General features: G+C 37.0%; 1 protein-coding gene and 1 long non-coding RNA gene across 12 annotated transcripts in view; one reads left to right on the top strand and one right to left on the bottom strand.

Annotated features, from left to right (window-relative positions):
- The window catches only part of dscaml1 (Down syndrome cell adhesion molecule like 1), a 162,023-nt gene extending 151,433 nt beyond the window's left edge, over window positions 1-10,590 (top strand). For 4 of the 8 annotated variants that reach the window (XM_073923417.1, XM_073923415.1, XM_009291532.5 and 1 more), the window contains exons 22-33: window positions 1,802-1,919; window positions 2,065-2,228; window positions 2,561-2,659; window positions 3,455-3,643; window positions 5,137-5,424; window positions 5,789-5,944; window positions 6,129-6,159; window positions 6,303-6,421; window positions 6,727-6,879; window positions 6,964-7,158; window positions 7,291-7,602; window positions 8,402-10,590. In XM_073923417.1, the coding sequence (XP_073779518.1) occupies window positions 1,802-1,919; window positions 2,065-2,228; window positions 2,561-2,659; window positions 3,455-3,643; window positions 5,137-5,424; window positions 5,789-5,944; window positions 6,129-6,159; window positions 6,303-6,421; window positions 6,727-6,879; window positions 6,964-7,158; window positions 7,291-7,602; window positions 8,402-8,934 (2,357 nt within the window). In that variant the 3' untranslated portion in view covers window positions 8,935-10,590. Of the gene's footprint in view, window positions 1-1,801; window positions 1,920-2,064; window positions 2,229-2,560; window positions 2,660-3,454; window positions 3,644-5,136; window positions 5,425-5,788; window positions 5,945-6,128; window positions 6,160-6,299; window positions 6,422-6,726; window positions 6,880-6,963; window positions 7,159-7,290; window positions 7,603-8,401 lie in introns of all 8 variants that reach the window. The other 4 variants (XM_073923416.1, XM_073923414.1, XM_009291531.5 and 1 more) reach the window with 1 other exon arrangement.
- The window catches only part of LOC141377785 (uncharacterized), a 102,562-nt gene extending 83,873 nt beyond the window's left edge, over window positions 1-18,689 (bottom strand). For all 4 annotated transcript variants that reach the window (XR_012390659.1, XR_012390658.1, XR_012390657.1 and 1 more), the window contains exons 1-2: window positions 18,629-18,689; window positions 17,890-17,998 (exon numbers count right to left, since the gene is read on the bottom strand). This is a non-coding gene — a long non-coding RNA (uncharacterized lncRNA). The remainder of the gene's footprint in view (window positions 1-17,889; window positions 17,999-18,628) is intronic.
- Between the last annotated feature and the right edge of the window lie 1,754 nt (window positions 18,690-20,443).

Genomic DNA, 20,443 nt, shown 5'->3' with positions numbered 1-20,443 from the left:
CGAAATCCAACATCAACCAATATCTTAAACCAATGTCACATTGATGTCAAATACTGACATTTATTCGTCAGGTATGGCAACTAAAATCCAATGTCTGATAGACGTTCTAGTGGTAACGTCCACACAAGGTCAAGCTGTAACCTCTTTAGACGTTGATATTTTGTTGTTTTTAGATTGTGTTGGAAAGTAATCAAAATGCAATGTCTGTCCGACCTTAGACACTGATGTTGGTCTAACTTTGGGTTCTGAAATCAACCCGATTTTTATTTCCAAACAAAATGCAATGTCCGACAACATTGGGGTACCATGTTGATGTCCTGTGCCAACTAGGGCCACACATTTCACACAGAACATGTTTGACATGGCGAGGCAGTGGTGCAGTAGGTAGTGCTGTCGCCTCACAGCAAGAAGGTCGCTGGGTCACTGGTTTGAACCTCGGCTCAGTTGGCGTTTCTGTGTGGAGTTTGCATGTTCTCCATGCCTTCGCGTGGGTTTCCTCCGGGTGCTCCGGTTTCCCCCACAGTCCAAAGAAATGCGGTACAGGTGAATTGGGTAGGCTAAATTGTCCGTAGAGTGTGAATGTGTGTGTGTGGATGTTTCCCAGAGATGGGTTGCGGCTGGAAGGGCATCCGCTGCGTAAAAACTTGCTGGATAAGTTGGCGGTTCATTCCGCTGGGGCGACCCCGGATTAATAAAGGGACTAAGCCGACAAGAAAATGAAATGAACTGAAACATGTTTGACAATGTTAGGTGCAGTGGAGTGAAATATGGAATAAATCCATAGTTTTATAAATTATTACAAATCTCATTTTTAACTTGGAGGGTTCATACACATTTTTACTACTAAAATTCCAAGACTTTTCCATGACTTTCAGGTACATTTCCATGACCTATTGTTTCATGCAATGTCTACATATGAAAAGGAAATACAATGCATGTTCAAATTTATTACAGCATATCGTAAACACAGAAATCTATTTCAAATTATATTTATATTAAGGACAGCCTATTATGGGATGGGGACAGTGTGAAAGTGTGATAGTGTGACATCACGCGAAGCGGCTTCCGGGTCCAAGTACTCTATTCAACTAAATGGGAAGACTCATGAAATGGTAATAATAAACGTTTACAAAGTGATTTAATACTTTCGAAAATCACGATCGCAATTCATATGTCCATGCCTAATATCCCATGGCTAGAAAGTAATTCATTTTTTTATAAATTGTTAATTTTTTTTTTTATTTGTTACACAGCAAGCCCAGAGATTGTTGTGTACACTATGACTTTATACAAAATTAACTTATATGTGTGATAGGAATAAAACGTAATCATAAACGAATGATTTCTCCACTCAAATGAATGGCGGCTTGGACCCGGAAACAGTATCACATATGTCACCACTTAACATGCGGATAGAAGTCAAGACAACTAACTTATATTCAAGTATACAAATATTTGTTTTTCATGACTTTTGCAAAACTTAGTGGGTGTTTCTGTTTTTCCAAAACTTTTCTAGGCCTGAAAAATGCTACAGTGTATATCAAAATCCCATGACTTTTCCGGGTTTTTTTCATGACCATATGAACCCTGTAACTTGTTTGATGCATTTTTAGAGCACTGCATTACTGCAAAAGACTCCAGGTCTGTTTAGCGTTTTAGGCCCAAATAACCTTTGCCAACCTTCATTTACTTCCTTTGAAGAGTTTACAACTTAATTGGAAAGGTTAGTCCTCCCTACTACTTGCATAAGATATTTTTCATACTAATAAATTTACATATGATTCTTTGTACATCTTTTCAGCTCCTGCTAAAATCCTGTCTTTTGGTGGAACTGTGACCACTCCATGGATGAAGGAAGTCCGGCTGCCATGCAGCTCTGTGGGAGAGCCAACACCAACAATCAAATGGACCAAAGACAGGTTTGCAATCACTTTACTATTAGTATGGATACCCATAAGTTTAGCTGTAAGATCACAAACACATCTTAATTTAGTCCCAGTTCTTAGAAATTCTGCTTTATCAATGAATGAGCAGGTCAATATGATTGTAATCTGATCCTCACAGTGAGGACACTGCAATCCCAGTCACTCAAGATGGTCACCGGAATATTCTTTCAAATGGTACCCTGGTGCTACGCTCTGTGAAAGCCGAGGATTCTGGGTACTACACCTGCACAGCCACCAACACGCTGGGGTTTGACACAATCATCGTGAACTTGCTGGTACAAGGTAAGAAATACCGTATTTTACACACTGTCCTGCAAAATGATCCTGGGTCAACAGTAGCTTGCTGTTTCTGGAACAACATTTCTATCAACCAATTGAGTTCAGTTTCAGAGATGCAGTCATATTTGATTATCTTTTGCTGGCCTAAACAAATCTCCTATCAAAAGTGTTGAGATTTAACACAGATGTCACTTTTCAAGAACCTTTCTGTTGGCCAAGGTGTCAAATATGAATGACCATGTAAGCAGTGATATATATTAAGCTACACTGTCAGTCGAAACATATACATTTTAAAAGTGCAAGCAAAGCAGATGTGCATGTGTATTGTGTTGCAGTGCCTCCAGACCAACCACGTTTGACCGTTTCCACCACGTCCACCTCTTCTATCACTCTGGCTTGGATTCCTGGAGACAACGGAGGAAGCTCCATCAGAGGTACAGTACAAACATCTGCCCTGTATCTAACTTTTTACCTTACACTGTTTATATTGATGACTCCTCAAAGAACATGTATCTTTCTCGATCTCTCTCTTTTCCCTATCTCTAATGTTTATTACATTTGGCACATTTTTCTATCTCTGTCCATCTTTCGCCCAGATTGTTTAATCTGTCACTGTGTCACATGCTACCGTCAAACTGCTTGCATCTTGCAGCAAATTAGGTAAAAACATAGAGGTCTGTGGTGTTTGTGTGTGGAAAGGTGGGAGGAGAATAAGGAGCACACAAGCCTGTCAGCGGGTAAATCCTTTTGATGTGGCACCCTTTATTTTGCCATCTGCCAAAGCCAAAGTGAGACACCAAATCTGGGCCGCTCCTAATGAAGGGCGACGCCATATTGTGCGTCTATTTGCATAACTGTGCAGTCAGCATTTCTCTCTCTCTCTCTTTGGGTAACTAATGGAGGTTTACAGTGATCTAAAACATCTGAGATTGTTTTTCTGATTAGTCTGTAAGGTTAATGCTCCATCTAGTGGTTTTTGTTAGGATATATATGTCACACAGTGTCCTGAGTCACAACAAAAACAAATCCATGCTTTGGTGATTAATACTGAATAAATAAAATTAAATAAAATAAATAGTTGATCAAAAAAAATTATAAATAAAACTGTGTTAAATGAAACACATGTTATATAGTATGTAGTAAACACTCCATCTTGTATAATCAACAAGCAGTGGTATGTTAAAATGTGTGTTAAAAAATTCAGTAATCTGATTGTTCTGTGTGTTCAGGTTTCGTGCTGCAATATTCAGTAGACAACACTGAGGAGTGGAAGGACGTTTTCATCAGCTCCAGTGAAAGATCTTTCAAGTTGGACAACCTGCGCTGTGGCACCTGGTACAAGGTTAAACTGGCTGCAAAAAACAGTGTGGGAGCCGGTCGCATCAGCGAGATCATTGAAGCCAAGACTCACGGCAGAGGTGAGGAACTCTAGCCATCTTAAGGCCAATTTATACTTCAGCATCGAGTCCACCCAGTAGGTCCAGCATAGCCTACACTTCACTGTCTCCTGACCTGCACCTCTCAAAAAATATAAATACGCAACTTAAAGCATAATGCATGATCTGTGTTTTGCCAACTTGTTAGCAGTGACAAGTGTGAGTGGGGACTAGAGCGAGACCAGTAGCGGAAGTTTTTTTAAACAACTAGTGTGTCCCATGGATGAATACTTTTGTTTTGTGTTTATTTTATGAATAAAGTTGTTGAACGTTCACAAGTTGCCACCTCTTTCTAGACTAGCTTCACACGCATGTCTGGTGTAAACTCAAAACACCAGCAAAAAAAAAGCTCAAAACATTAGAACATAGAAACCCTACCTCCTACAAGCATTTCGGAAGTGTTCTTGCAGAGAACCACAGACAAAATGCAGAAGTATAAATGATCACAACAGCATTGGTTACATGCAGGGGGTGGCAGACACCCCAAGGTCATCAATCGACCCTTAAGTACAAATCAGGCTTTGCTTCATTACTGTAGTTCAATTAATAATTTTCATTAAAATTAATTATTCTACCAACTCTTTGAACAGTTCCATGTGACATTATTCTTTCTCAATAACCCTTGGTAATAAAAACACATTTTTCTACTTTACCTTCAAAATTGTGACCGGCTAACTTCTGTTTGTCCTACCTTCTGTTGTCCTACTTTTACTACTTTAACATTTAAAAATGTAGGTTTCTCAATTCCGAGAACGCAGAGAATTTGTCAAGATACTTAGAAAATAAAAAAATTCGGAGACCACGAGAACACAACATGTCCTGATAGAAATGAGAGGCTGCATTCTGCCTGATGGTCACATGACCTTCACGTATCTTAACGGAAAATTATTTAAACATTACAATAAAGCATTCGTACAACAATTTATTGCTTTCTTGTTCCTTTTTGATATAAGAAAATACTTTGCACACTACAAATAAAACTGATTTTAATATGAATGTTAGCATTTAAACACCCTTAATGCGTTTATGCCTTTATTAAGATCATCATGTTAATGTTTACTTTCACCATCTCATTTATCTCAGGAGTTTCCCTGAATAAGTTATTTCTCTTAACATTAATAATTAATGTTAATAAAAAGCTACATAAAAAAGTACACAAAAACTTCCCAACTCCTTAATTCAGCCGCAATGACTTCTGAGACTTCTAGAGCAAGCTTTGCATCAATCATCCTCGATATCAAGAACGCATGCGGGTCTTTTCACACATCCTCCGTTCTTGCAGTCTTAAGTTTTGGAACTGAACTTTGGCGGTTTATGATGACGATACACGACAACACAAGCAAGAATGCATATTAAAAAACAGCCAAAACTTATTGTTGTGAAGCCATTGATAAATTTTCTTCCTAAATTGTTCCTTTAAAACATGACGTTTTTGAACACTATAAAATGTGGTGTTTTTTGTTTTTGTTTTTCAGAGCCACAGTTCAATAAGGACCAGCCTCTCTTCACTCACATCAACTCCACTCATGCACGCATGAACCTGCAGGGCTGGACAAGTGGGGGCTGCCCCATCACCGCTGTCCTGTTAGAGTTCCGCCCCAAAGGCACCTGGGCCTGGCAGAGTGTGCGCACCAACGCCTCGGCAGACATCTTCCTTGCAGAGCTGCGTGAGGCCACCTGGTATGAGCTGAAGATGAAGGCCTGCAACAGCGCCGGCTGTGGAAACCAGAGCTCCCAGTTTGCCACTCTGGATTATGATGGGAGTAAGTTCCAAGAGAGAGCAAACCTTTCTGAAAAGATTGCTTGTTTTTTTGCACAACTGAAACAAACTCCAAATAGATTTTACTGTAGCATGAGTGTGTTTGAAATTACATCACGCCAGTTCATTCAGGCATAAAACAGATTGGAGCCTTAAGTCAAGTAACTTGATTGTCATTTAGTACTTGTACGGATATACAAATATAAATCCTCCAGGGCCTATAATACAGGACAGCACAAAAGAACATGCCCAATTAGCAGTTAAATCAATTAATTAAGCTGTTTTAGGTCTGAATTTTAGAGATAACGGACCTTGACATGAGCACTATCTCGATCTATTCACTTATCTGTGTTTTCTCTCCTCCGCAGGCACAATTCCGCCTATTAAGTCAGCACGAGGGGAAGGAGATGATGTTAAAAAGCTTTTCTCTATCGGCTGTCCTGTCATCCTGGTCACATTGGGTATGGCTCTGCTCTTTATTATCCGCAAGAAACGCAAGGAAAAAAGACTCAAGAGACTCAGAGGTGAGAGCAAAAGAGGCAGGAAAATGTACTTTACATTTAAATATTCAGTAAAAGTATATTATTATTTTTATTAAATAATTTCAAAGCTTCTTTTTGAATATTCTATTATGTCATATGTTGTATTATGCAACTTTACAGTTTTTTTTTTTTTTTTTTTATGAAATGCTTCTTATTTCCCATGCAGATGCGAAGAGCTTGGCTGAGATGCTTATCAGGTAAGGATATAGTTAATAGTCTCTATACAGAACTCAAAAATTAAAACGGCACATTAATTGAATCTGAGGAACTGGCAGTGGCAATACTTTTTTTCCTCTGTCTTTGTGTGTGTCTGTCTGTGTTTGTTTTGCACCTGGAGCAGTAAGAACAATCGAAGTTTTGACACTCCAGTAAAAGGCCCACCTCAGGGACCTCGACTACACATTGATATCCCACGCGTGCAGCTTCTTATTGAGGATAAAGAAGGAATCAAACAAATAGGTCAGTGTGTTTGCATATAGCCAAGTCATAAACTAGTGTAATATACTTGTAAAAAATAATAAATGTAAATTATATATGTTTTAAAAAATATTTTAGTTCAAAACTTTGGGATCTGAATGTTAATTAATGAATATTTAAATAGTTCACCTTAAAAAATTAAGCTACGGCTGAACAAAATAACTCAAAGCGGCTTTTTAATCAATATCTATTTTTTTATTACTGAATTAAACATGACAAACCAATAAGAAACATACATTTTCCTCAAGACTTTTGTAATGGGTAATGTGTAATGTTGTGTGTGATAGGTGAAGACAAGGCCACCATCCCTGTGACCGACACTGAGTTCAGCCAATCGGTGAACCCTCAGAGCTTCTGTACGGGCGTGTCTGTGCATCACCCCGCCCTCATCCAGAACACAGGCCCTTTGATTGACATGTCAGACATCAGGCCGGGCACCAGTATGTCACAACTCAGAAACTCATCCCATAATAGGCTGAATAGTGGAGAATGTTTCACACACCATCTCGTTTTACTTTTCCCAGATCCAGTATCGAGGAAGAGTGTGAAATCTGCACACAGCACAAGAAACCGCTATTCAAGCCAGTGGACTCTGACTAAATGCCAGGCATCCACACCTGCTCGCACTCTCACCTCAGACTGGCGGACAGTGGGCTCGCAGCATGGCATTACAGTTACAGAGAGTGACAGCTACAGTGCCAGCTTGTCCCAGGACACAGGTCTTACACAAATTTTACTTATTTATAGTCTGTCTATTTTGATCATATTATGTGTAGTTTAAATGACTCTTTTTTTGCCAATCAATTGATTATCAACACATTTACACTCTCTTTGTCCTCTTGTGTCCTCAGATAAGGGACGTAACAGTATGGTGTCTACAGAAAGTGCGTCTTCCACATACGAGGAGTTGGCCAGAGCATACGAACATGCTAAGCTGGAGGAGCACCTACAACATGCCAAGTTTGAGATTACAGAGTGCTTCATCTCCGATAGCTCCTCTGATCAGATGACCACTGGCACCAATGATAACGCAGACAGCATGACCTCTATGAGCACGCCATCTGAACCAGGAATCTGTCGCTTCACTGCCTCTCCACCCAAACCACAGGATTATGACCGTGGCAAAAACGTGGCAGTGCCCATACCCCATCGAGCCAACAAGAGTGAGTTGATGATGTATTCAGGTGCTTTTAGAGGAGCACTCCACTTTTTAGAGAATATGCTCAATTTACAAGTCCAGTTAAACAGTTAAGTTTTACTGTTTTTGAATCCATTCAGCCAATCTCTAATTCTGGCAGGAGCAATTTTAGCTTGGCATAAGTTACTGAATGAATTGTCCTTTTAGCAAAGTACTTGTCGAGACAATAATATTGATTAAAGAAATGAAATTCTGATTCTTTCATGAATAATCTGGTTACAGTATGTTCACAAAACCATAAGTTGTCCCATTTGCTATTTTAGCTTGCAGAAGGGTGCTTGCAAGTCCATTTATGGCAGATACAGTATGTTCCCCTTGATGTGCACTTCGCACTGAGGGAAGGTCCAGAGTAGACCTCTACCCAGTAAAGAGGCATTACACCACAAAAGCACAGACTCGGTGAAAGGGCTTAGGATGCCATTTCAAATTGGGCCAATGGCCACAATATTGAAGGGTCATTCTAAACTGGAAGCAGATTATTAAACTAGAATGAGAGTATAAATCCTAGCCACATCGACCCAGAAAACAGCAGCTTTTCGTTTTCTGCCAGACTTCATACACAATTTAACTACAAAAGAATAAAGCTTTAAGCAGGAAAATTGTTAAAAGTCTTTAAAATTTAATATTGGCTAAATAGATTAAAAAGTGTAAAACGAGTAAAACTCACCAGTTTAAGTCCAAGTAACTTGTAAAATGTTATTTAGCCTTCTTATTGTCAATAATAGATAACAGTATTATGATATAAATGTATTTATTTCCTGCAGGTGAGTACTGTAACCTCCCCCTATACATGAAGACGGACCCTTTCTTCCGAAAACAGGCAGAACTGCACGATCCCTGCCCGGTGGTCCCGCCTCGCGAAGCCTCCATCCGGAGCCTCGCTGCCCGGGCCTATCACACACAGGGTCGTCACATGACATTAGACCCCTCCAAACAGCAGGCCCTGACACTGGGCCATGGTGGCTTGAGCAGCCTGACCAGCTCAGGGGCCTCTGGTACATCGGGCCCACCCTCAAGCGGGGCCGCTGGGAGCTCCAGCATCAGCTCAGGCACAGCCACCCTGCCCCAGAGGACTCTCACCATGCCCAGCACCTCCTCCACATCCTCAGCCCCAAGTGGGGCAGTTGCCGCTGGAGCAGGAGCGAGTGCAAGCTCCACAGGAGGCAGCGGCCCGACGCCCGGGAGCTCCAAGGTTGGAGGATCCAGAGACTCTCTGCTAGAGAGCAGCTCGTCCGGGCTAGGCAGACTGCAAAAGCAGAATGCTGGGGCATACTCCAAATCCTACACTCTGGTGTAGCTCACATACACGTATACGTATACAGATACAGTACATTCACACGCAAACCTGGAGTCTGAGCAGGGGCGGAAATAAACAATGGCAGGACAGGGGTCTCTTTCTCTCCTTTCCTCTCAGTTACCTTAATTTGCTTTTCTTTTTAATCTTCTGCTCAAGCTTTTTATTCAGCCTTCTCCAGGATTAAATATGCCAAACCCCAGGAACCTTTCCCTTATTTTGCCTTTTTTTTATTACATTTTTGTCCTTCTCTCTCACTTTCTTCCCCACTCGCCTTTCTCTTCTCTGTCAAAGACACCTTGGACCTTATGCACGAAATGCTTTCCATGTGCATTTGTTCATTTGATTTCTTAACCAGAAAATAGGGAAAAGAGGTTTTAAGAGACGAATTGTTTCACATTAACCCATCTAGATGTTTTCAGGCTGTCAAAAACATTTTTTTTCCGTCTCTCAAATAACGTCATACTGCAACGCATTGCCTCGGAAAGCTTATGCATAAACAAATCCACAATGGTGTCCACCTTCCGCCCCTCCTGATCCTCATTGGTCCGGAAAAAACAGCTCAAAGACGAAAAGTCTGAACCGCCTGAATCGAGTCTTTGCGATTTTTTCATGCAATTGATGACACAGTATAGAGTGTTATTGACTATTTTGTAAACAAACCAGAAAATCATGAAAAAAATGTCTGGAGCCATTTTCACAAAGGATGTATGGTTACTGTACTTTTATTATTACTTTTTTGTTCGGTTTTCTATTTTTAAATTTTGAACTTTAGCACTAAGAAGGGTCGAGTGGATCCACTGAGCTTTCTCAAGCTTGTGTATGTGTGGTGTGTGCATGTGTATGTATACGTGTAAAGATATATGTATACATGTTGTCAGCACACACCTTTAAAGGGACCTCTCGACCAGGCCTGTGCTTGGTCTCTCAGCATCGGAAAGGAATCTGTTTGGAGATGCCAAGTGCTGCCCACTGAGCTACAAGGTCCCCAGTCTATCTGAAAAGGGGTGACGGGACGGAGAGAATACCGAAAGGGTAGAATAATCTCCCTTCTTAGCTCTCTCAACTCCTTTTTAATATGAAAGAAAGGCTCTGGTTTTGTTGTTTGTTTGTTCGTTCGTTTGTTTGTTCGATTGTTTGTGTTTGATGCCATAAACTTATTACCCCTCCTTCCCCAACCAGACCTCCCCGAAAAAGTATTACCACTTCCTCTGTCTCACTGTGAACGCCTAACAGCCTCTCCTGGATAAGGCGGGAAGAGGGCAGAGAGGTAGGGGGGAAGTAGAGGCAGATGGGCCCATGAACAGAGAGGGAGAGATATCTGCCGTCGCTGTGTAGCTTTTCTGCGTTTATTCATTGTTCCTCTTTATTCTTTGCTTTCCTTCCCCACATGAAGACTCTAATGGTCATTCCTATTCGAAGGTCTTAGAGACTCTAGCTTTAGGTAGCGCAGGGGTGGATAGAGGAGGGAATGAGTGAAACATAGGAGGGGGAGTTTTTCGTTCTGCCCCTAAATGAATCGAGTATCCTCTCAACCCTCCATCGTTCACTCAGTTTCCAAAGCAAAGCCCCATCACAGAGAAACTTCCAAAAATCAACAAACTCTCCCAATGATTTAAATGGAAAAAAGTACTACATCAGGGCTCCTGCAATACAAAAGAAAAGAAAAAAAAAAGAAAATATATTGCAATGTTTGTTGTCAAAATATATACATATATATTTCTATCTAAAGATATAGTAAATATATACGTGGTGAGAGCAGAGATTTAATGCCATATCTAATTGAATAATAAAATTTTTATTTTAAAAAAAGATTTGAAGACAATCGCTCAGTGGGAGGTGCAGCAGTAAGCGAGAGGAGGTGTTGATTATGAAATGCTGAGATAAACGGGTAACATAAGAAAGACTGAAAAGGAATGGCAGAGGTTGCATTTTGACATACAACGGCAGTCGCCGTGTTGGGGATTCTGGGAAAAGACCTCTGAGGTTCCCAAACTAACTTCCTGTCATTGTTATAATCAGCCGGGCTGCATAGTGCAACATGCCTGTATGATATGAAGGAGATATTTATGGACATTTCCCAACACACTCTCTACAGTTGCTTGGAAACAATGGAAATGTGCCACTGCAACTCCAGCTCGTAGATGGACCCGCGACATCTGTGCGTGCCATCTCATTCCATGCACCATCTCTACTGCCCAATGAGTAGCTCAAAATACCCACAGTGCTTTGAGAGCTTTCCATCAGGCCCTTAAAGAGACAGTTCATCCAAAAATGAAATTTCAGTCATCATTCGTTTATGCTCATGCTGTTTCTAAACCTATGTTAACTGATTCTTGTTGAGGAAATGTTCAAATATTCTTTTTTTTTTTGTCCAAACAATGTAAGCAGGGGTGTTGCAATGTACATATCGAGAAAATAATTTTGATTAAAAAAAAATGGAATTCTGATTATTTCATAAATAATCTAGTTACAGTATGTCCACAAAACTATAGGTTGTCCCATTTGTTATTTGAGCTTGCAGAAGGGTGCTTGCAAGTCCATTTGTGGCAGATAAGTTCCCCTTGATGTGCACTTCGCACTGACAGGACCTCTACCCAATAAAGAGGCATTACATCACAAAAGCACAGACTCGATGGAAGGGTTTAGGGTGCCATTTCAGATTGGGCCAATGGCCACAATATTGAAGCGTCATTCCAAACTGAAAGGAAGACTTCAAAGGAACCAATTCAAATGGCCATTCAGAACGAATTTATGGGACAATTTTGGCTCCCATTACACTTTTCACAAGTTTAATCATGCATTCCAAAAAAAACTGTTTTTTGGGCTCTCTACATACTCATCACTTTGAAGATTTCCATTTGGAGGGTAGGATTTAGAGCATATAAATGACACCTTCAGAATGGAACACAGCCCCAGTATGTAGCTACTATTGCTGCACAAAACCGTGTCTGCTAGAACTGCCAATCAACAGGAAGTTCATCTTTTACCCTTACATGTACAGTTTTATGATTTGTGCTCCGCCCACCTAAACTCATATTTTGAGCATGATTTATTGACCATGAAAGATAAAACAAAGTAAATAAAGATGAATTTCAATGGATATAATAATAATAATAATTATAATAATCAATTTATTTGAGTACAATGATCACAGTTTACAGTGCCACAAAACTTGGAACATGCTGAATCCCAATTCACATACTTATACTATGCCCTAAAAGTATGTTATTTTTTGGTAAAGGAAAAATATATATTTTGAGAGTGTCATAGAAGAGTAAGTAAGCTTTGTGACATACTACTGCCTCATAAACAGATCGTTAGGTTGCTTAGTTACTTCCCGTCAATTATCTCGACACATCATCCACATTTCTTTCATATTTAATCACCTACCTTATTGGAAAAAAACAGCAGCAGGATAATCTGCCATTTGCGAGTCTTACATGCAGAGAGATCTCATCAGGTCTTTGGGTAATTAAGCATTCAGAAGTAAATTCCCAAACATATCTTAATATAAGTTTACATTGTTGTTGCAGAGGAAATATAATAGAGAAAAGTTGCTTTAAATATGTTCCAGTTGGCTAGATACTGATTAACAGTTATTCAAAGAACTTTACCGAAGCCTCCCTACTTGACAGTTGGTCTAACATGTCAGCCATGTTTGAAGTTTGTTTCCACTTTTCACCTGTGTTTCTAATTAATTTTACGTCCATTGTGCAATGTATTGTGGGTAATATAAGCAGTTAGAGTATGAATGCTTCTACACTTTGAATTTTTACCAGAAATAGTAAACCAATGAGGAACCTTTGGCATACACTTTTCAACATACTATGATTTGAGACATACTAATTCTATTTTCAAATGCTAATAAGGATGGATGGTATGTGAATTGGGACGCAGCAACAGACTTTCATTGTATGGACAAAAAAGCTAAAAACTATTTAAAAATACTAATAATAATAATCTTCTTATTGGTTGTTTCATAAAAAAAAGTTTTGTGACTGAACAAATGATGACAGAAGGATGAACTATAGCATTTAGGTCAGGTCGCTCTTTTGATTTAAAAAAATTCAAGCTTTCAGCACGTCTGATAGGTCAAACTTTCTAAATCAGGAGAAAGATTGCTACATTTATGTACTGCATATTTATGGATGACTTAAAACATGCAACCCCTGCAATAGACTCACAGGAAATAGTACACATTTATTGTTTGTTCAACAGGCTTCAGTTTTAGGCAGCCGTCTGAACATATCTCATGATAGGAAGACTTGACGCAACAAATCATAGGGTTAAGAATAGGGACATGAAGTGTTGGGTTTAAAATTGAGCGAATTGAATGAGAATATATATATCTGTTTGTGGCATATGAAAAACAAAAATCTGTTTGACTTACCAGGAGATGTTATATTGGTCACTTAATAAAATAGGATTGTGTTACAGTGTACCCCAAAGTTGTGTAAGATAAATTTGATCGCCCAGATTCAACCCAATCTAGAGACAGATTTGCAAAGAATGTGGACTTGTTTAAAAAAAAACAGTGAAAGAATTATGTGTTCCTCTTATTGCTGCTCAAATGCCCACTGACTGGGTTATGTGTCTGTCTGATGGCAGACGTGCCCAGTGCATTTTGCCATGAACATGTTTCATTAAGATTAGACCGATATCTATATCAGTGTTCATGCCTGTTCAGGTGAAATGATTCCCTTAACCATCCCAAAAGTCCGATGTATTTTGCTTTTCTTACCTTTAAAAAACATTTGCTGACTATAAATGAACTTGATTTAATCTTTGGTTCCATTATTTATTTATTTTTTTTCCAGGTTTCCAGCTGTTTTTTGTTCAGTTCGATGATGATTTACATTGAAAAGAAAATGCAGTTGTGTTGCGCAACGGGGCAGGCCTGTTTAGCAAGTCTTATCAGGGACCCCTAAGCTCCAACCAATCATAGGAGAAGCTATGTGGATTTTGGGAGGAGTTGGGATTAGAACTCCTCTCCACATGCCTGTTTCCCCGCCCAAATTAGCCCCTTTTACTTGACCAATAAAAAATTCCTCCTGCTATACCCAAGGCGTCCCTGTCAGCATAATAATTTCTAATCTACAAATAAAGACTCTTGTATATATGAAACTGTTTTGTATAAATAATTACTATTTTCGACATCTCCATGAGCAACCAGGGCACAATTATAAGTCTGGTTAAAGGTATAACTTTAAATGTGAGGGGATTAAAAAGACACAAAAAAGTATAAAATCTAAGAAAAAAGACTTTACACCTTGAGTTTTGAATGGGGCACATGAACCCAGACCAGATGTCTGGCATTTGAGTTCTTTTTCTCCTTTTTTATAATTTGTCCTATGTTTTGATTAATTTATGTTGTTGGATGTTTTGTTTGTTTTTACTTTTGTTTGGTTTCTACCTTTTTGGTTAACTTGATGAAAAATGGCATTGCATGCTCTGAATATTTTGCTGGTTATTAAAAGAAAAAAGGAAAAGGAGACAAATAACTAAAAGGGAAAAAAATATTAAAAACGCGGAGGGGATTCCTAAACTTTTATGGAAAAAGTTGCTTAAATTTGCAATTGCTTGTGTTTAAATATACATTTTTTTTCTATGAAAATAAAACAAAAACAGAAAAAGAGTACTCCAACACCTTGTGCAATAAAGCTATCTTTCTATGAATGGTGCCTTGTCCCTTGTGTGATTTTTTTTTCTTTAAAAGTACATAAATATTTATTTCATCAACAGACATGATAAACTATACCATACTGAATTGTGTTAGCCAATAACACCGTAGAAATATGTGACAACAGCAAATGGCCTTGCATTTAATCTACATTTTCAGCCAGACATTAGGGAGTTACAACAGTTACTGTATGTTTACATTTTACAAATGTATTCACAACGTTTTAAAATTTAGTAAACTAAATTGTTAAAGATAAAATGGCAGTCTGCAGGACTCGTAAAATCCGAAATCTATCTTTACCTACCCGGTGTGCCAGTGGAAAAAAATCTGTATTTCAATTAGGCATGGACCGGTATAAATTTTGGACAGTATGATAACCTTTCATGGAAAAAAAACACAAGTTCTTCATTAGTTCTTCATTAGTTTCAAAAACACATATTAACTTACAATATAAACTTACATATACCTTGAGAAGGGTACACTCTCAGAAATAAAAGTACGGGAGCTGTCACTGGGGTGGTAAGTTTTCAAAAGGTACAAATTTGTACGTAAAACGTCCATATCATTACTTAAAGGGTAAATATTAGTTCCTTAAAAGTACAAAAAAATTTAGGTACTAATGTATACTTTTGAGGTACCAATATGGACCCTTTAAGTACAAATGTGTACCTTTTGAAAAAGTACAACCTCAGTGACAGCTCGCGTACCTTTATTTTTGAGAATGTATAACAGTCCATTTCTGTGGTTTTAAAACCTTGACATTTGAAAACCGCGGTAAACCTTGAAACCGGTTATTGTCCCATGCCTAATTTCAATGCCTCTACATTTTCTCACAGAGTAAAACATTATGTATGTGCTGTTCTGCTGATAAAGCAGCAATAAATCCACTTGTTGTTAATAAAGTTGAAAAGCCAGAATATTATCAACCACCTCTCAAATAACATATATATTACACACAGTTGAGTTAAAGTCAGAATTATTAGCCCCTGAATTATAAGCCCTGTTTATTTTTTTTCTTCAATTTGTGTTTAATGGATATTCTTTTCAACATATTTCTAAACAAATTAGTTTTAATCACTCATTTCTAATAATTGATTTTTTAGGGATGCTTCAATATGAATTATTTGGCTGATATTGATAACCAATAACTCTTCAGACTTGGAGGCCAATAGCCGATATAAATAAGACGATAATTATAAATATTTCAAAATGGTACATTTTTATACAACAAACTTCATAAAATATTGAACTGCTCTTATGAACTGAATAGTATATATTCAAAGCAAAACAGCTATAATTTCAAAATTGCAAGGTGATTATATAGACCTATATTCAAAATTTCACATAAATCAGCATCCAAAAAATAAATGATTTTCTTTTCTTCATAGCAAATTTACATGCAACTTAACGGTTGCATAAAAATAATAGGTTAAATAATAAAATGGGATTTCAACAAAATCAACAAGAATCATCAAACATGAATCAACAAGAAAGTTAAATATGTTTTAAATAAAATAAAATGAAAAAGCCAAGGACTGAAGCCAGCTTAAATGTTCTTGAATAAAAGGTTTTACAGTGATGTACATATGTACAAATATGTCATGTCCGAAAAAGCCTTTTTTTAGAGGTGTTTCGACAGTTCAGAGCCACCGTACAAGCAAACAGCTAAATATAGATAGTACTTTTACTTTAGAAAATGTGCCATAGATTCATCCTATTTGGCGTTTGTTTTAGATTCTTTTGGACATGTGTAGCTGCTGCTTGTCAGTCAGACAATGCTTATATGTTCGTTTTTGCTGTCAATTGAGGAAAAAATTATTATGAAAAGTTTTTGATAAACCGCTGTGAGTTTCGTTCAACTGTGGGCGCAGATTTTCCCTCGCAGTCAGATTTTGATTTAATACCTAAACTGATCATTAAGCACAGATGACTTTATGATAAACACAGTGCATAATATAAAGAAAGAATGTGTGGTGAGTTAAGAGCCCCTATGCTGGATTTAGTGACTTACGCACTTCTCCCCTGTGCTGCTGTGATGGCTGTCAGTTCAGTGTGTATGTATGCAGTGACAGTCCTCACATATGCTCGTTAAAATCAATATGAATATTCTAATCAAACTGAATACAATCTTACATCAACAACACATGGCAAGCAACGTGTTGATAATAACAAATAATCATATTAGATTACAAACAACCCAACAAGTTAAGCACGTGTGCATCACAGCTGTTATGTTTACACATGTTATATATTTTTTTCTGAGGCGATTTAAAGCAAAATACACAATGACACTCAATCAAACATATCTACAATAAGAAGGAATGTGGTTACTTACTGAGTTATTAAGGCACAGCAACACCACATGATGTTAGGACGGACTTTGAAGAAATAAACTATGTGAGGAGAGCTCCATTATAATGCACTGGACAAGTCTGAACAATTTCCGCCCACGCATGTGAGAGGCAGACAGTTTCGTACAATTACGTAATTTATCGGCTTAAAGATATTGGCCTAGTTTATCATATCGATAACGATAATCTTAAAAATAACATTTAACGGCCGATAACGATATGGCCGCCAATATATCGTGCATCCTTATGATTTATTTTATCTTTGCCATGATGACAGTAAATAATATTTTACAAGATATTTTCAAGACACTTCTATACAGCTTAAAGTGACATTTAAAGGCTTAACTAGGTTAATTAGGTTAACTAGGCAGGTTAGGGTACTTAGGCAAGTTAATGTTTAATAATGGAATGTTCTGTTGTGTCCGAAAAAAATTATAGCTTAAAGGGGCTAATAATTTTGACCTTAAAATAGTTTTAATTTTTTTTAAACTGCTTTTATTCTAGCCAAAATAAAACAAATAAGACTTTCCCCAGAAGAATATATCAGATATTATCAAAATTTCCTTGCTCTCTTAAACATGATTTGAGAAATATTTAAAAAAGAAAAAAAAAATTAAAAAGGGGGCTAATAATTCTGACTTTAATTGTATATAGAACTACTTTGAAACATTTTGAAATGTTTTTATAGCTGCAAAAAAAAAAAAAATGTTCACTTAGCATCATTTTTTATTTTTTATTTTTGGTTATTTAAAAAAAATTAAATAAAAACTTTAAGTTAAATATTACAATTCTGTTGATTTAAAAATAACCATATAGCTCATAACAAATTCTATTATATATATTTTTACTTTTTAATTACATATAAAATTAAACTTTTGCCATTATCACCCAGCCCCAGTACCGTGCCATTAGGTGCTTGCTTACCATTGACAATGCAGAATTCATCCATTCATCCATCCTTGCTCCAATATTCTTGTTCTCTTTCATTAATGCTCAGCACTTCAAATTATCTGATTGAAAGGTGGCCAGTTTTCTGAAATGGAAATCACAGACACTTCCTTATACAGTGTTCAAGATATTGTAGTAAAAAGTGAAAAATGTGAACGTAAAAAGGTAAAAACTGGCATATTTTGTATGGGACATCTGGCAGGTTTTGAAGTTGTTGTTATTATTTAGTTTTTATTTATTTATTTATTTTTTTTGTAACTGGGATTCTTATAATTAATCCCAGTTACAAAAGCATAATAAAAAGCATAATTAAAAAAATATAATAGTAGAAATATAATAAGCATAATTAAAAATATAGGTCACAGTAGCAAACAATCATTCCACATTTTATTACACAAATCAATAACAAAATTAAGGCTAGAAAAAAAATTACAAAACAAAAGTGAATATAACTTATTTTAACAATATCTAAATGCATTTAACATTTTATTCAAACATTTCAAATGTTATTTTATGTTTAAGCTTTCGTGTTTTACTCTAATTTGAACCATTCTACAGTGTTTGCGTTTCTGCAAACGAAATTATTCAGCTCATTTAATGCTAATGCCTGTATGATGATGTGCTGTAATGGGGATCTTTCTGGAATGAGAAACTAGACCTATAACAGGCATGCGATACCATTTTAATTTAACCTGAATAATCAGCATATAACTACCTTGAAAACGATCACGATGGCACTCTTTCACCTTTCGATTACAGGTGTTTTTCTTCTTTGTGGCTAAATTAGCAACTCCTCGCCACATAACCAGTATAGCTCCTTGCAGCCCCCTCTGTTGGTGAAAATATTCACTACATTTCTGCACTGTGGCGAATTTTTTATTTGTTTCCTTGTTTTCTTCTTTTTCATTATCCGAGGCTGTCGTAGCGTTCTGTCAAGCTGGGACATTTCCGAGGATATGTGCAATGAGGCTACCACAGTATACCATATCAAGGTTTTTTTATTTTTATTTTTTTATTTTATTATTATTATTATTATTATTATTATTATTATTATTATTATTATTATTATTTTGCTGTAAAGAACATACAGAAAGATAAATTAATGCCAGGGGATAGTACAGTCAGGTGTGCAAATAATAGTTACAGAGTAACAAATATATTGTGAACGTTACACAATGAAATAGTTTTATGAGCTTTGGGATTGTGTGAAATAGCAGGAGTGTCCAAGTAAGATTTAAGGTCCTTACAGAAAACAGGGAAGTACGCCTTGACATCTTAAAACCTACATTTATGTAAGTAGAATTTAGCTAGCAAAATAAATTTATTAATCAAATAATATTTGTCTTTGTCTTCTTTAGGAAAGTTATGACATCCAAATAAAATATCCTTATACGACAAAGATAAACTTTGAGAGGAAAAGGTGTGTACAAAAATACAGAAATCCTTCCAAAATAAATTAGCATAAGTACACTCCCAAAACATATGGGACACAGTTTCATCTTCAGTGCCACAGAAGGAACATGAAGTATCAATATTTGGATACATCTTTTTAATATAAAGTTTAACAGGGTAAAATAAGTGCAGCGATTTTTAAGAGACATCTCTTACTTTATTGGTTATTAAGTATTTGCATATTAAGTATAATGTCCACACTTTTTTCCATGGGATATTCTCATGTAAGCCATTCCAGTGGGACACTATATATGGAAGAGAAGTAAGCTCCGCCTGAAACAACTGTTGAATTCTTTTGTTCCGACCAGAGGGAGTAGATATAAAACAAATTTTCCCAATCATTGTATCAAAAGGATGAACTATTGACAAAGAACTCTGGAATCTGGCAGAGTTCTTGAGAAGAGATATGGCTCCACGGGGAATAGCATCCATTATTATGGAGAACTCACGTGGAGTGACAGGAATATTGTATTTATTTAGAAATTCTGAATAAGAATACAAGTAACCATCAGAATTTAATAACTGAGAAACTAAGATAATATTGTTTTGGATCCAATAAGGTAAGAATAAGGATTTGTTTTTGTATAAAATATTACAATTATTCCAAATAAAATAACTGTGAGGACTAAAATTATGCTTGTAAATCAGATGCCATGCCAGAAGTACTTGTTTATGAAAGTTGGATAATTTGAGGGGCAATTTAGCGATATTATAATTACACATTAATAGAAAGGGGAAACCTCCAACCTTAGAGAAAACAATATTAGGAAGAATGTTCCAAAATGAATCCGGATTGGATAGATACTGCTTTAACCAATTTACCTTAAAAGTGTTATTTAGAGAGCCAAAATCTAAAAAATTTAAACCACCACATTCGTATCGATTTATAACAACAGATTTCTTGACATAATGTCTCCTATGCTTCCACAGAAAGTCAAATAACATTCTATCAATGTCTGCACATACATGTTTATCTACATATAGAGAAAGGGCGGGGTAAGTCATTCTAGAAATACCTTCGGCTTTAGCAATGAGGGTCAGGCGTCTTAGAGATAAATCTCTCTGTAACCATAAATTA

Source organism: Danio rerio, chromosome 15, assembly GCF_049306965.1.
Source record: "Danio rerio strain Tuebingen ecotype United States chromosome 15, GRCz12tu, whole genome shotgun sequence".
Taxonomy (NCBI): Eukaryota; Metazoa; Chordata; class Actinopteri; order Cypriniformes; family Danionidae; genus Danio; species Danio rerio.
This window is presented reverse-complemented; position numbering and strand designations above follow the sequence as displayed.